Source organism: Phaethon aethereus, assembly GCF_964289735.1.
Source record: "Phaethon aethereus genome assembly, chromosome: 7".
Lineage (NCBI taxonomy): Eukaryota > Metazoa > Chordata > Aves > Phaethontiformes > Phaethontidae > Phaethon > Phaethon aethereus.
Genome location: NC_138583.1, coordinates 37,480,226 through 37,495,734, shown reverse-complemented (window position 1 = coordinate 37,495,734; position 15,509 = coordinate 37,480,226). Strand labels below are relative to the sequence as shown.

The window sequence follows — 15,509 nt, the reverse complement described above, 5'->3', positions numbered from 1 at the left end:
TTTTACAGCAGATGTTGGCCTCCGAGAGTGATTCAAAGCTGAGCCGGGCAGCGAGGCCACCGGCGGAGGTGCCTTTGCTGGCCGGGGAGCGCTGGCAGAGTGGGGGGAAAAAGGGTTTGCGCAAAAGCCGCCATCACGGCGGGGATGACGGTCCTGCTAATATTTATTCTAGCAGGTCCACCGTGTTTGCAGAGACGTGCCGCAGGGAAAAGCCCACAGCTGGATATTTTGCGGGGGGAAGAGTTTTACGAAGAAGTGTTGCTGCGGGATTTCTCCAGCTTGCTCATTGTCAGGGCTGCCAGCCTCCAGCCCCCGTCCCCCGTGGGGACAAATGCTCAAGGGGAGGAAAAACCCACGGAAAAGGGTGGATGTTGGGGCGGGGGTCAGCTCCTGCAGCCTTCCTGGCTTTTAGCCTTGGTCCCCACACCATCTGGAGCATCACGAGGGCCCTGCGGGAAGGAGACGTAGCCTGGGCTTGGTCAGCACCTCCTGGCTCTGGAGGTCGGCTGACAGCCCCGCGGCTCGTTCCGAGCAGCCAAGGTTCCTTATTTGTATTTTTAAATGATTTTTCAGGTGCTTGCTGTAGTAATGTCTCATTTTCTCCCTCACCCCTCGCCCGGCACACTCAAACGGTCAGAAACTGGTCATTGCGGTTGCGAGCAAAAGGTGTTTCGGGTGGAGGGAACATTACAGATGCTCGCCGGGTGAAGCCAGGGTGGCCGCAAGCATTTCCCAAAAGCCGCCCGTGTCAGATCCAGGAGGGTGTATGGATTCCCATGGTTTCCTCGAGACCGACGTTGTTTGAGGTGCCCGCTACCCCTTTCGGTCCGGCGCTGAAGGACAAGGCTGTGGAGAGCCTCGGAGGGGGCCCAGGGCTGCCTGGCCATGGGGAACAAGCGCCGCATTGTGCCACCAAAACTGCTCTTTGGCCGACATCAATAGAGGACTTGACTGCCCGGTTTTGCCAGCTCAGCACTTCAGCACACGCTAAGTTCACCCAATAAATAAAAAATCAGCAAAAAGCTCCCGATGGCTCGAGAACAAACGCCGCATTGACGGTGGTGGCTGATCCACTACTGCTCCGCAGCCAGCGCAGGCGTCGCTGGTTCCGTTACCACCATCTTGGGGGAACTCTTCCCCAGAACGTTCCTCCCCACAGCCTTGCGGCGCCGACCCCGTCTGTGCGGCGGCCGTCCCCCGCCCCAGGAAGGTGAGGCGTGGGATTTCGCGGCAGACGGTGCCTGTGAAAACTTGCTTTCTGAGGCGAGCGGCGGCAGACATGCGTCAGAGGGAGTGCCTCCGCCCGGCACCCGCACGTGGCCTTCCTCCGCAAGCAGCCGCTGGAAGCTGTGGGACCGTCGGAAGGGTTTTTCCATCCTCTTACAGGGCAGGTAAAAATATTACCTGGAATGACTCAAGGCTGTTCGTGGAAAATGTTGGGTTGCAGCATATGTGGATCTGAGCAGGGAAAATGTGGCCGTTGGCTTGATTATCTTGCCGAAGTCCAATAAAATGCAAAATTTCCCTGAAAGTCAAGTGCATTCATGGCTGTTCTCCAAGACGTGTTCAAGCTTGGAAACACTTTTCATTTGGATGGGAAGAGTGTGCTGTGGACCTGTTCAGTTGCTGTCCAGGTTGCATCCTCCTCCATTCATCATTACAGACTTCGCCCATCTTCTTCTCTGAAGCTCTGTAGAGCATCTTCCATCCTTGTAGGATGCTCTAGCCCACCCGCAGCAGCCCGGCATGCCTGCACCTGGATACCGAGCCCAGGGAAGTGCCGGAGCCAGGAGATGAGCTCAATTAGCAGAAGGAGAAAAATTAACGCTCTCAGCAGTGTCAGAGTTTTTTTTGTAGAAAGGATTTGCACTTCTGAGGGCTGTTGTTGACTTTCAGGAGACGTAGGCTTTCAAGTACCTAAATCGCTTTTGGAAATATGCTTGCAAATCTTTGTAAGTACTTAGAAAATATTTCTCCTATGTCCTCAGGCCTTCTCCAAGTGCAGTGGTAATTACAAGTTGTCCATTAAGTGCAACGTGCAGATCTCTGCTTGAAGCTGTTACGCATTCAGCACCTAGAAGACAGACTGCATGGAGAGGCACGGCATCTATTTAAAAAATAGGCAAAGGATGACGTGGGGACTGGGTGCAGCCACGTTTTTAAAGGACAGCTGCTGTTTTTTGCTCATGGGCTCGTGTCTTGAGGGTTTTTGGAAGGTTTCAGAGGCTGAAGGCCATGTGAAACACAGCCCTACCAGCTCGGGCAGTGGCCAAGTCCTCCTTGGGCAGCAGGAACTTCTCCTTTCAGATAGAGCAGCCCCTGCGTCATCGCCTGCAATGACTCGTTTTACCGGGGTGCGTCATTCAGCGCAGCGCCCACGGCCCCGCAGCAGCGTGTGGTTGGCGGGCACGGATTCAGCACAGGTACCTTTGATGTCATAGGAAATGGTTGGAGTGGGGGGCAGGTGGGGTTTGACCCGCATCCCTCGAGGGATACCTAAAGGGGTGGTTTTGCTTCATTTACTGCCTGGGGTAAGTTATTTTGGCGGAGTTACTCCCAGCCTGGCTGGACTTGGAAGAAAAACAACCTCAAGTAAACGTACATAAAATTCCCCGGGAACGCCGGGGGGTGTTTGGAGCAAGGCTGCGTCTTCAGGCTGTGTGTTTGGTCCTGAGCTGTGCCGCAGCAGAGGCGGGCAGCAGCCCTGTCCCTCCGTGCCACCGATGCTCCCTTGGGTACCGACACTCTCCTGGTTACTCCGGCTTCAGCCTGGCCCGGGCTCTTGGAGGGGGGGTGTGATGGAAACGGCAGCGGGGTTTGCCTTCCCCCAGATAAACGCCTGCAGGAGGCCCAAAGAGCTCTCCGACACCCTCCGCTGTCCCCAGGCAACCCGGCATCCCTGTTAGCTTAAGGACATTTTGTCTAACCTGTATTAACAGGTTTCGATGATGAGGTTTTACAGCTTTCAGAAATCTTTAGCCGTGCTCCAGGATCTTTATTGTTGGAAACACCCTCCTACACCCCCTGCTTGCTGTCTCCAGCCTAAAACCCCACTTTTCCTAAACTCTTCCTCAGAGATCGCCTCATCTGGACTTAGGCTGCTCCGGACTCTCCAAGCGCTGCCGGCGTCTCTCTTTGCAGATTTACCCCCCCCAGACAGCCTGTTCAGGAAAACGCCGACCGATGCCAAGTGCTGGCGAAGCTTCTGGGGAATCCCACCGGATCCGTATTTCCACCGAGGCATGAGCTACCCATAACTTACCACGGAGCGTGGTTTTTCTCCTTTAGAGCCGTTCTTCTTCACGTGCCCATCTCTGCCAGCCTGTAGACCAGGTCTAAGCCCATGCCGCAGTCTTCTCATCACGGAGGTCCCAGCTGACACTAAGAAAAAGCCTCCCCCGAGACCGGGATGGTTAAAAGCGAGGCGTCGCAGCGCGTGTAAATCCCCCCGAGGGAAGGCAGACGTGAGGAGGAGGGGAGCGGCGGTGCTCAAAGTCGGTGTGGTTTCTGAGGAGTTGGGGGCTATGGGTCAGGTGAGCCTCTTCGGCTGGCGAGGGGGCTGCCTGCCCTCCGGGCGCGTACTGGCTGCACATTCTGCCCCGCGGCCGGCGCGACGGCCACGTTATTTCCATTGGCATCCGCTAATTAGGATTAAGTTTGCTCCTTTAGAAAACAACCCGGGTAAAAGGTGTGCCCCGTGGGCTAAGCGCGCCTGTGGTCAGACGGCATCTCCGAGGTGGTGTCTAACTCTGCCGCCAAGGGCTTCGAGTGCCTGCGAGCTCCTCGTCGTTGTCGGGGTTTGAAGCCGTTTCGAAGACGTGACCACACGTGAACTAAGTCACGTTCCTGGCCAGGGCAACCAGCCCTGGAGCCTCCTCATCAGGGAGACGAGGGACAGAGCACTGACCTCGCGCCGTCTTTATCGAGGGAGGACGGCCGCGAGCCGTCACGGCGGAGGGTTTAGCAGCACACGAGCTCCAGCTGCTTACAGAAGGGGCTGAAGTTTCTCTTGGCCAGTTCAGTAACTGGAGTTGTTGGAAACGTTCGTTTATTTTTGGCGGAAGAGCCCTGTATTGCCTTACAGGTGCGACCGGGAGATGCACGGGGTGGAGGTGCTGATGGGGCTGGTCCGGACCGGGGTGGGGGTGTTTTTGATGCTGTCGCCCGTTGTGGCGGTGGGGGAGGCGCGGGAGCTGCCGCGGAGGGGGGGCCCAGCTCCCGGGGACCGGCCGGCTGCGAGCTGAGGGTCCGTGCGGAACCGCTTGCCTTCTGCCGCAACGGGGGGGCTCGCGGGTTTGGGGGCCAGAGGAGCTCTCGGCTCACCCGGTGCCACTTCGAGCCCAGCGCAGCTCCGGGATTCCCTCCGGTCCCTGTCCCTGCGCCTGCCTCAGCTGCCTCTCTCCTCTTGCCTTTGCAGAACCGCCAGACTTTCAACAGCCTCACCTGCCTTAGCGCCGCGGCCGAGGACGGCGCCCAGCGGCTGCCCGGCCCCCAGCCATGGACCGCGGCCCCCCGCTCCCCGGAGGTGATGCCGGGCAGGACCCCCGCCTGCACCCCGGTGCCGGAGCCACCGCGCTCGCGGGCCGGCGAGCGCCGGGCCAGCAGGGACGACCTCTCCTGCGAGGAGGAGGAGGAGGGCGGCGGGAAGGAAGAGGACGGGGCGGCATGGCGGAGCGGCGGGACGGGCGCCGAGAGCCTCTTCCAGCTGGACGGCGAGATAGATATCGAGCAGATAGAGAACAACTGAGGAGGGAGCGGGTCCTCCCGCCCCGGGGCCGGGGGGCTGCCAGCGCAGCCGCGGAGGGCTCCGCGCTGCCTGCGCGGGGTTTGCGGGGTCCTGCCGCGGCTCGCCTCCCGCCAGCTGGAGGGGACGAAGCAGCTTTGCCAAAATTTCATCAGGTATTTACAGCAATTCGTGTGCGTGCGTGTGTAAATCTTGAAATTCTTTGTAACTACTGTAGCCGGAGATCAGCTCGTCGGAGGAAACTGCCTGTCCGACGGGGGAAGCCGGGCGCAGGCATCGCCGAAAACTCGCCATTAGCGAGTAAATGGCTTGTGCCAACGCAGGGCTGGGGCTGATGGGGCCGGCCACGCTCCCCCGGGTCCCGCCTGCGCTTCTTTACGAGGGGAAGCCCGAGGAGAAACCACCACCCGTGGGACTGGAAAAAGTGGGGGGAAGGCAGAATACTGAGATGTGCAAAGCGAGCACTGGCTGGTGGCTGCGGGGGCAGCCGCGGCTCCTCTCCTGCCGCGTCCCGTGCGGCCCTGGCAGCCCCCGCGCTCCCCGCGGCCCTGGCAGTGCCGTGAGAAGGAAATCACAAGTGAAGTGTTTTGCTTAAATTTAATAATGGTAAGAGCTGGATTTTTACTTTTTTTTTTTTAAGTTTTCCTTTTTCTGATGAGGAATTAAAGGGACCCCCGGCCCGCACAGCTCCGGCGCAGGGCAGCATCCGCGGCAGCACTCGGTGAGCGCTGCCCAAGGATGCTCAAATGCCTTTTTTCCCTATTTTTTTTTATTTCCCGGTCCCCTCTCTCAAATCCAGCGGGACAAATCCCCGCTCAGGCTCGGTGCCGCCCTCACTCGGGTTCCCAACACCCAGTTTCGAGCAGGGCTGGGCCGTTTCCCCGTTTACCGGCGGCTGTGCCCTGTTTGCTACCCGAGGCACCGCTGCCACCCTCTTCTTTTGGCTCTGCCGTACTGTGAAGGGGCTGCGCGCCCGAGGCACGCCGCGGGGTTACTTGACAAAAGTCAGCTGGCGAAAGGCTGAAAATCCAGGTAGCAGCACTGAAAGCTTTTCCTGTGCCTTTTTTAAGCACAGATAAAGTGGTGACCATTATGTTTGTACGATAGGAATTCTCGTTGGTAAAAATAAGCTGTCCACTTGCTAACAGGTTTAGAAGGACACATACGGTTTTTTTCTCCCTCTTTTTTTTTTTTTTTTTTTGTTTTGTTTGTTTAAAGCTCTAGGAAAGCTGTACGAGTGGCTTCCAGCATCTTCTGCAGGTTCCCTCGAGCTCAGGGTTCACTTCCCGAGCTCTGCAAAGGCAAGAAAGGAAAAAAAGTTACCGGTACCAACAGCAATTGAAGACATGACATTTTTAGTGGGGTTCAGGACCCCCATTGTCAAACCTTCAGGAGATGTAGCTCAGAAAGGGCTGAGAGCCGCTGGCACAGGTTTTATTCATCGTTTCTAATTACGTTAGTGCACTTTTTTCTGCGGTGGTTCGGGATGCGTGTGGCATCCTCCATCACAGTGGAACCCATCAGCTGTTATATAGCTTTATCCCTGGCACCGCAGAGGTTTTGCTCGCGGCAGTGACCACGTCCGCTCCCTCCAGGCCAGCTGCTGGCAGGCAGGGCCAGCCCCGAATATTTGAGGAGGGGACAACAGGGATGTCTTTTCATTTTGGAGAACCCTCCAGCTCTTTTAAAGTGTCGCTTGATGCATTGTTTAAAAGAAAATACATTCTGGCTTCATTTTTAGCCTTCCTGTAGTGGCAGGCGCTGCCCGTCTTGGATGTCTGGGAAGGGTCCGGCCACGGCAGCATTGCCCCCGGCTGCGGTCGCCCCTCCGGTCCGTGCCCCCGCACGGTTCTCGGCTTTGAGTCTTCCTGATGCTCGATACCCCCCACCGCCGACGCGTCCCCGGTCTCGGGGCGCGCGGCTCCCGCTGGCCACGGGCACCTCCTCAGCCGCCGGCTCCCGACAGACCGAAAAAGGGCAAATTCACCCAAACCCATGGCCGGCCGCTGCCGCAGAGCTCCGGGTGGGCTCTCACACGTGCATCACCGGGGCAGTCACTCCTAAGGGCTCCTGTTTTCTTTCCAAGGGCTGCCACCGGCGCCGTGCTAACCCCCCCGTAGGAAGGTGACCGATGGACCGCTGCCCCACCGTACTCGATGCAGCCGTAGCATTCAGTTTACATACAGCACAACCCGTTTGCCTTACTAAAGACGCTTCTCCAAGGAGTCATGGCCTTACACTGGGCGCGTTAGCGTAGGCACAGACTACAGTTAGCGACGGTTTTGAGGCCACAGTGGTGTTCCGTTGGGGTATTTTGTTGTTGGGTTTGTATGATTTCATGTACTCATTCTCAGTTTAAGAAAGCCTTACTTTTTAAATTTTTTTTTTCTCTCTCTCTGTAGAGGTAAAACATTTGTGGATTTATATATATATAAATATATATATAAATAAAATAATTAAAAATATTAAATATAATATAGCATGTGCCTCAGATTCAGGGGACATCCTGTTGATTGTAAAGTCAGAAGCGGCATTGCTCCCCGGCGTCAGGAGATCCGTACCCTACGCCTGCCGCGACCGCAGCGGGAGAGCAGGGCATCCTCCCGGGGATGCCGCTCATGGTTGGCGAAGGGCTTCACCTATTACACAGATGCTTTGGTAACTCCCCCGGCAAATTCCTGCCGGCTGCCAGAATGTGATATTAAAATAATATGCAGGCAAGGGATCTTAGCCCTTGCTAGGTAGCTAGAACAGGCTCATTATTGTGAAGAGACCCGGTGGCTCATCCGGGGCGTGACCCAGTCTGGCCAGCAGCCGTTTCAAGACGACAGCAAGCTGTGCCAGCAGCAATGAGGGGTCATCGGTGCGGGTCCTGAAAAAAAAGGATTTTAGTAAGAAAAGTCTGAGCACGCGCACGGGGAGTTTGCTGTGTGTTTGCAGAGGCAGCTCTTCGAGCCTGTTCTATGGAAGATTACATTTAAAAAGACAAAAAGAACTATTTGTAAAATAGATTGTAATTTGTCCACGTTATAGCATAGCCTATGTGGCCGAGGAAGTTGTGTTTCAAGTGCATTGTTTAAAAGCTCCTGGCTGAACAGGCTAACAGACCTACGTAGGATGTTGTAGGATTGTAGCAGTGCTTCATGGCGTTTCTGGGTTTGATGTTCAAGAAATCAAAAGAAGAGGATGGCCAAAAAAAACCCAAACCCAAACAAGCAAAAAAGAAGGAAAAAAAAAGCTTTCCGAAGCTATGACCTGTAGTAGCCAAGTCTCGCTGGCAATTGCACAAGCGCAGCGGGATGTGCGTGTCCCCGGGGAGGGGCTGCCCGAGGTGCCCCCGCTGGGGGCTGCCCACTTGTACCCCTCCATGACTTGATTGCACTAGAGCAGCTCAGTCTCAGGAAATCGCTTGTTACTTTTACTGTGTAAATAAAGCTTCCTGGTTCAGTAACCCCGGGCCCACGTCTCGCCTCTCTGTGCTGTCCCCGTGGCCGGGCGCTGCTGCGGGGTCGGGGGTGTTGGGGACGCCGCCACCCCTCGGGGACGTTAACGGCCGGGTTGTGGCACTGGCTGGGGATTGATGGGGCAGAGCTGGGCGTGGGTGCAGGAGCTCCTCTGCTGGAGGGGGTCTGGCTGCACGTCTGTGGCATCTCCGTGGGTGCTGGGGCAGGGGGTGGCCCAAAAATGGGTGTGGGTTGGGAAAGTCCCTGGCTGGGACCCTCCATCGGGGTGTCCGTGTTAGGAATAGTAAGAGTGTCCTAGCCTTGGGTTGCACAGAAAATGGGCATTTTGTGATATTCACGTGCAGGCAGATGTGATCCAACCCCCCCACGGCCGGGGGGTGTCTCCCATGGCCCCCCAGCCCGACGCTGGCTGTTACTTAGCTGTAATGCAGCCGGAGAGGTAACGGCGAAATGCAAATCGACATGTAAGTGCCAAGGAGCACCTTATGCTTTGTGTTTAAGGACAGAGATAATGTCCCACCCCTTAAAATAAAATCTAAACCTGAGCAAGGCGAGAGCCCACAGCAGGGCAAGGGCACAACAGGGGTGTTAAATAAATTCTTGGGGAAACGGGGTAATACGTCCCTACAGCCTTCATAAACCAGAAGGGAAAACGGCTGCGTTCCCTCGAGTGAGCAAACAGTTTAAAAAGTTTCATGACAGATGGCAGGATGTTTATCTGCCTAAACTTAATCAGATTGAAGTGATAGGCTTAGTATACTAGAACAAAAAGGAAGAATTATAGGATAAAAAAGAAATTCTCAGTGATCTGTCACAGCCCTAACGTTCGAGCAGGGTTTGCGGCATCCTTCGCGTGTGTGCGGATGCACACAGCGCTGTACACTTTGGCTGAACCGCTACCCAGAGGATAAAAGATACAAAAACAGACCAAAAAATTGCACTAAGGTCATTTTCCCAGATGTGGTTTATTTCATTATAATTTAATTCCTAGCCCACTTTCCCCTGCTGTCCCCAAGGGGTGCCGTGCAGCTCAGCGTCCAGCTGGTAGCTCTGAAAAACAAGGGTTTCCAACACTCGCAGGCTGCTCCAGGAACACGGAGCATCACTTTGGCGTCCTTCAGTGACCGGGGTTGGTCTTCAGCTGTTGGGACTGCTGGAAACGTAGCTGGAATTATTGTTTACCTCCCGTTCGTAAATGCAGAAAGCAGTAGCTGAATGTAGACAGTGGCCAGAGCACGCTGCCTGAGCGTATGTATATATAAATATATATAACGCGTACATTTGCACACCTTTCCATGGTCCCATGGGAGGTCTGCAGCAGGTTAAAGCCCAAATGGTCTTGTTCCACTGCAGTGTCACGTGCAACATCTTGCCCAAAACCCAAGGAGATTCAGAGCTCCCAACATGCTGGTTAAAAGGGGCGACTTCTGCCGCTAAAAGGGTGACCCTTGCGAACGCTGGCAAACGTCGGTGAAGGTGCGCAGCCCCTGCTTCCCCTGGGGCAGAGGACATGATGGAGCAACACCTGATCTTCAATTCTTCTGCCCAGCTTGAGCCCCTGTCCCTGCCACGCTCTTGCCATGTGCAGCACGGCCAGGAGTTACCGCGCACGCTGCAATCGCTGCGCTGCAAAAACTGTCGGGTGCGAGAAACTAAAAATGCTGGGGATGCGCTGGAGCACCGCGGCGCCCAGCAGCAGGGAGCAGCTCGGCCTGGCAACGCTAAAATGGCACGTGCCCGAAAGGCACAGTATGGGCGAGTTAACAGCAATGCCTGTCCGTGAAGGGGTGCCGGGTCCCCCGTTTCCCACCCAGGCACCTTCAGGCTGGGTCCCTGGTTTGAGCAGAGTTAAAGGGGGAACAATCCACCCCAACATCACCCGGCGAGGGGGCAGAGGCCCCTCACCACCCTCAGGGCTCCCTGCGGGCAGACAGGGCTCAGCCCCAGAGCCTGGCACTTTTGGGAGGGCTGACTGCGCCTGTGCTGGCAGGGGCATGGCACCAAGGGGTAGACATTCAAGACATGCCGGAGGACAGCAGGTTTGGTGTTCCCCCTGATGAGGTCAGTAGATCATTTGAGTACTGTTACATGAAACGTTTAGGAACGCAGGCGTCCCCCACCCCTGGGGATGGCTGGGTCTGGGTCTGTTAACATCAGCTGGAGGAGGGAGAGGACGAAGTGGCCTCGTGGAGGGGCTGCATGTGAAGCCTCCTCCTCGTTCCTCCCACTCGCCCGCGGCGCCGTCGGTTTTACAGCTGCTGGAGGAGAACGTCAACTGCTTCGGCGAGGTTGTTCACATAGGCGTCAGGCTTCACGTGGGGGTGCTTTTCATCGCAAGGCCTGAGAAGGAGACAGATGGGCACAGCTCAGCAAGGACAGGCTCCCAACCAGGTCCCACGTCCCCGGCCGTCCTGCTGCTGCTGTGCTCACAGGGCCCAGGGCAGCACCGAGGTGGCCGCAGATGGAGCACCCTGAGGTGAGCCAGGGCCTCACATTCCTCCCTTTTCTGTTTTTTTTTTCCCCCTTTTCCCCCTCCTCTCCCTACCTCCCCCATACCCAGGTCTTTCCTGGGTGCTACGGTAGGTCTCATGTGCTTGTGCAACTGGGCTGGGCAAAACTTCGCAAAGCCTTGTATGGAAGACAGTCTACATCGTTAACCAACTAATCCAAATTAATGCACTGCCTTTTACATGGCACTTCTTCATTCAGGCAATAGCAGTAGCAGACAGGGATTGCTGGGAGGACAGTCCATGGCAAGCCTAGGATCTGATGAAAGAGTGCAAATAATTATTCTCCCCTGGTTTTTCTCTAGAAATAGGTAAGGAAAAGGAGAGTTCACTCCTGACCTAGAGATGTGGAAGGTCTGTACATAGCTTGGGTGAAGGGGAAGGCTCTGTCAGGCTTTCATTTTGCAGGACCATCGTCGTCTTGTAAATCGAGCAGCGGTGGTTTCATACGCTACCATGAAAAGAGTCAGAGTCACCCTCCACCGTGAGTCACCACCCCAAAGCAGAGCGGTTTGAAGCCGTTTTTGCCAGTGATTTAATTAGAGGTACTGGCCTAACGAGGCGCAGATGCACAATCCTATTTTACTGATTCAGCAGCATTGCTGGTGAGGAGGGGGGCAGATGTGGGAGGCAGAAATTTTCCAAACCTTGTGGTCCTGTTACGGCTCTTGGGCTGAGAAACCCAACAGCTGCTGAAGAGAAAACATACGTATTTTATACGCTTAATGGCTTTCCTTCAGGAAAGAGATGAGCGCCCTAATGTCCACCTCCCATCTCTCTCGCTCCCTGTAAAGGGCAAACCTTTATTTAGCATGGGCCATTTTCTCAGCAGGGAAGATGCATTTCCCATCGGATGCAGGGGAGACAGAGAGATTATTATTATTATTAATGACGTGCAGAGTTTGGTGAGCACTTGTCTGTACAAGTACCAAATTATTTCTTCAGTTCCAGCACTGAAGCTCCCCACGGCTATTTCCTTTCAGTTCATTTTTCAGCCGCTCTCTTCACGTCCGAGTACATGAGCTCCTCGCACAGGCACGGCCTCTTTCGGGACCCCATGCCGCTCAAGATTTTACATGCTGCAAAGTTACAGCATGTAACTAAGAAAAATAAAAGACACCGATATCCAGCTTTCCTTGTGTCACCTGCAAAGCAGTGTCCAGCACAAGGAGGACGCCTCCGTGAAACAGACTCTACATTGGTGCTGGCTCTCATAAAAGCACCTTATTTAAAAGGTGGAAGATTATTTCATGGGTCTTCACTCAGCTCCCCAAGTTCTATCTTCCTACAGCGCTAGGGTGCCTTGTAGTTATGATGGTTTTTAGATTTTCCTCAACTGAAGAAAGTAAAGCAAGTTACAATATACGATGGCCAAAAACCTTCAAATATAAAGCAAGTAAAAATCCAGTACGTATTCACCCCTGAGGTGGCGATTATTGCTGATTTAACCGAGACGCCTTTATGAATACAGAAACACCTTTGTGGGGGTGTGGTAAAATACTAATTTCTTGGCAATAATCCTTAATTTAAGATTATGGAGATCTAAAAAAAGTCGCGAACAAAACTTCTTTCTTTTTTTTACACCCAGAAAAATGTTAAGGTGTAAAATGAACACACCTAGCATATACATTAAGAGAAAATTTTAAGAACTGCTTAAAACGAATGCCTCTACAGGAAATTTTCAATTACACAGCACTCTTTGATCTATTAAAAGCATTTTGCAACTGATATCTGTTCTGACTATACAGAAATCCACCTGTAACTCAGCTGCTAAATGCCAGTCATCAAGGAAGTGCCCTGAATAGACTTGATGTGTGCTGTGGAAGGGGTGGGTATATATAGATGTGTGTGTGTGTTTGTGCATATACATATACCGCAGTAAAACAAATTAGGAAATAGGGTATTTTTACCCATTCGTCCGAGATGCCAACACACAGACTGGCCAGCCACCAGCTCCTGGCTCCAGTGTGGTTAATGTTAAAACCCACCTTAGCTCCAGGGGAGCTACGAGTTCAGCCCCGTGTGTTGCCCAACCACCCCACGGGCTGGCTGGGGTGGACCTGGGCTTCATTTTTATCTGCTATTACCCCTATTATTCATCCAAGCCCAATTATTTTTTTTCTGTTTTGCAGTCCCAGACCCTACGGGGTTACAGCTGGGAACCCTAAAACACCCTTCTGCTACCCATGCTGCAGATGGACGGCCTCGCTCACAACACAAGGGTTTCAATGGTTTTGGTGCTACTTTACTGGCATTACCCAGAAGAAAACGAGAGGAATATGCAGCCCTTACGCAGACGTCTCCCGTTAAAGCAGACGGGGTTCAGCAGGTGCCTCCCCTGCCCGGCCCGGCTCCAGCCAGGACCCTGCTTCCCTCCGGCGGAGGGGACCAGCCCCGTGACACCGCGCTGTCCCCACACCGGCCACCCCTACCCCTGGGCTGGAGAGTGTACTTCAGTTGAGCCCAGGGCGCATTTTGGAGTTATACTTTTGAGGCATGCCATATGTCTTTGATATGCTCATCGCTGCTACTAAGTGGGGGGAAATGCAATAAATTGTCTGAACTCTGCAGGAAAGCAGAAAACTGGAATAAAACACACTTCCCTGCTCTCTCGCCTTTTCCTAGGGCTGTGCTAGGAGCTTTTATTCCTGCCAGTGCCACCCCACAAGCTGTTTCATGTGGCCTCTTCCTTTGTCTCGCAGAACGCTTTGTAGCTCACACAACCGCACACAAATAGCCAATCGATGCTCCCCCCCGGCCCCAGCTCAGCATTACTCTTTTAAGCATCTAGCAAAAGGAAACTGGGAGCAATAATCCCCAAACACTAATGCCAAGAAGCAACGTTCCAAATGTAGGAGCTCAAGTCCGGGTGCCAGAAGCGAAGCAGAAGAGAGGCCTCTGCCATGAAACCTCCAGGCACCCCAGGGGCTGGAGGATGAGTCCTCCTTCTGCCCTCTGAAGGGAGCGGAGACCGTGGCTCTACGCCAGCCTCTCCCCCGGAGGATTCAGGTTATTTCCCAAGAGAAACCCCAGTTACTGAGAGTTTTAAGACACCCTGAAGTGGAGCACTGTGCTCTGGAGCTTGGCCCCGATGTCCTGGGTGTTGCTACAGCGTGTCGGAGCCTCCCCGGACAGGGCCACCACATGCAGGTGGAACCTTCAGCCGAGAGCAGACCTGGCTCTCACGGCTTCAGCTTGGCTTCTCTTTCAGCGGCAGTGACCCATCTTGCATTGCGCGATGGCAGACGCCACAACAGCAGGTCACAAAAATGACAGCGGAGGCTACTTTTTAGTACTTTTCTCTTTCCTATTCCAGAAATAAATTAAAAAAAATCTAAAAATATCTTTAATTTGCTAGGTCAGTTGAAGAATAAACTTGCATTGAGCTAACTTTAAGACAGATTCCTTCCAATTTTTTTTTTTACATGGGACTCTGGTTGCAGGCAAGAACATAAATCAAAATGACAGAAAATTATATTCTGTAGCTGAATATTGAGCTGTCAGCAGTGCACAAACTTGCTTGTGAAAAATCAACTACAGCCTTGGGAAACACTCTCTTCAGTAAAGCAGGACTCCTCAGAGCGGCTGAGCACCACAGCCCGGATGCGTACAGAAGGAATTTTCCAGCCCAAGTTGGCCATGACAGCTGTGAAATGGAGCACTTCATTTCTGCATTGCCTCTTCATGACCACCTTGCTGCTATATGAGTGGTCAGGGAAAGAAGTGGCTTAGCACAGGGACCCTCTGAAATCCAGAGTGGTCCTTCCTGGTCCCTACTGTGTTGCAAGGGCTCAGGGACACACGACCTGTGCCTGCCCCTCTGTGCACAGGACAATGTTAGAAGAATATGATCTTCAAAAGAAAAAGCCATCCAAAATGATCGATGCATTTCAACACCTTAAAGAGATGAAGTATATTTAGCAAGATGCAACATGGACAGAGGTCTTGAGACTCAGTACTCACTCACGTCCATCAAATCGTCCTCAGGAGATGACTAAACATCCTCCTCTCCCAGGGACCACTTCTCACTGTCAGTGCTGCAGAAGCTGAGCAACTATCTATAGCCCAATGTGCTCTGAGCCAGATCCTCCGCCCATACTAAACTGGTTAGTTCAGATCAACGCTTCAGTCTGGGACATCAAGGAAGCAGCAGGGTGCTGCAGAAAACTGGCTCTGCAATTTTAACTCTTCACTTGATCACTTGGCAAGAGAAGCTCCAGCACCGTGTCAGGGCTACTGACTAGCAGAAAGCGATGGCTTCCTCCTGGTGAAGCATAAAACCAAATCCCAGATCGTAAAGGGCAGTGAAAAATCAGCTTCTTGCAAGAATAACAAGGCTCACTTACTGTCTGGGTCAGATTTCCACTTGGATAGGTCTTGTGTGACAAGCTAAACTCCCTACCTAGACTCAGCTATCAGGAATGGTCTTGAATTGACCCATACCTGCTATGCAATTTTCTCAACGGTTCACCCAGATGCAGTTGAATCTCTGTGAATGATGAAGGAATCTGCGCTGGTTTGCACAGACCTTTGCAGGAACTGCTACGAGTCTTTGAAGTGAATGAAGCAAACACATGCAGAGGATAGCATCGCTAGGGACAGCAGAAAAGGACGCCTCTAAAAACACAGACTTCGAGTTAACCCTTTTCTTTCCCATATCCGTTGGGATTCTGAGTTTAATCTGTGCATCGGGCACTGCTGGCAGCAGGCTCCAAATGGCATTCCCACAGGGGACCATTTCTGCAAAAAGAACTGGAGCTGCAGAACATCTGCGAAGGAAAACGCGTGGCTGGG

General features: G+C 53.6%; 2 protein-coding genes across 2 annotated transcripts in view; one reads left to right on the top strand and one right to left on the bottom strand.

Annotated features, from left to right (window-relative positions):
• The window catches only part of FAM53B (family with sequence similarity 53 member B), a gene marked incomplete at both ends in the record, with an annotated part of 30,464 nt that extends 25,717 nt beyond the window's left edge, over nucleotides 1-4,747 (top strand). The window contains one exon of the mRNA XM_082002038.1: nucleotides 4,418-4,747. Coding sequence (XP_081858164.1) covers nucleotides 4,418-4,747 — 330 coding nt within the window. The remainder of the gene's footprint in view (nucleotides 1-4,417) is intronic.
• Nucleotides 4,748-10,457: 5,710 nt separating this feature from the next.
• The window catches only part of LHPP (phospholysine phosphohistidine inorganic pyrophosphate phosphatase), a gene marked incomplete at its 3' end in the record, with an annotated part of 87,866 nt that continues 82,814 nt past the window's right edge, over nucleotides 10,458-15,509 (bottom strand). Inside the window, exon 7 of the mRNA XM_082002454.1 lies at nucleotides 10,458-10,548. Within this exon, the coding sequence (XP_081858580.1) occupies nucleotides 10,458-10,548 (91 nt within the window). The remainder of the gene's footprint in view (nucleotides 10,549-15,509) is intronic.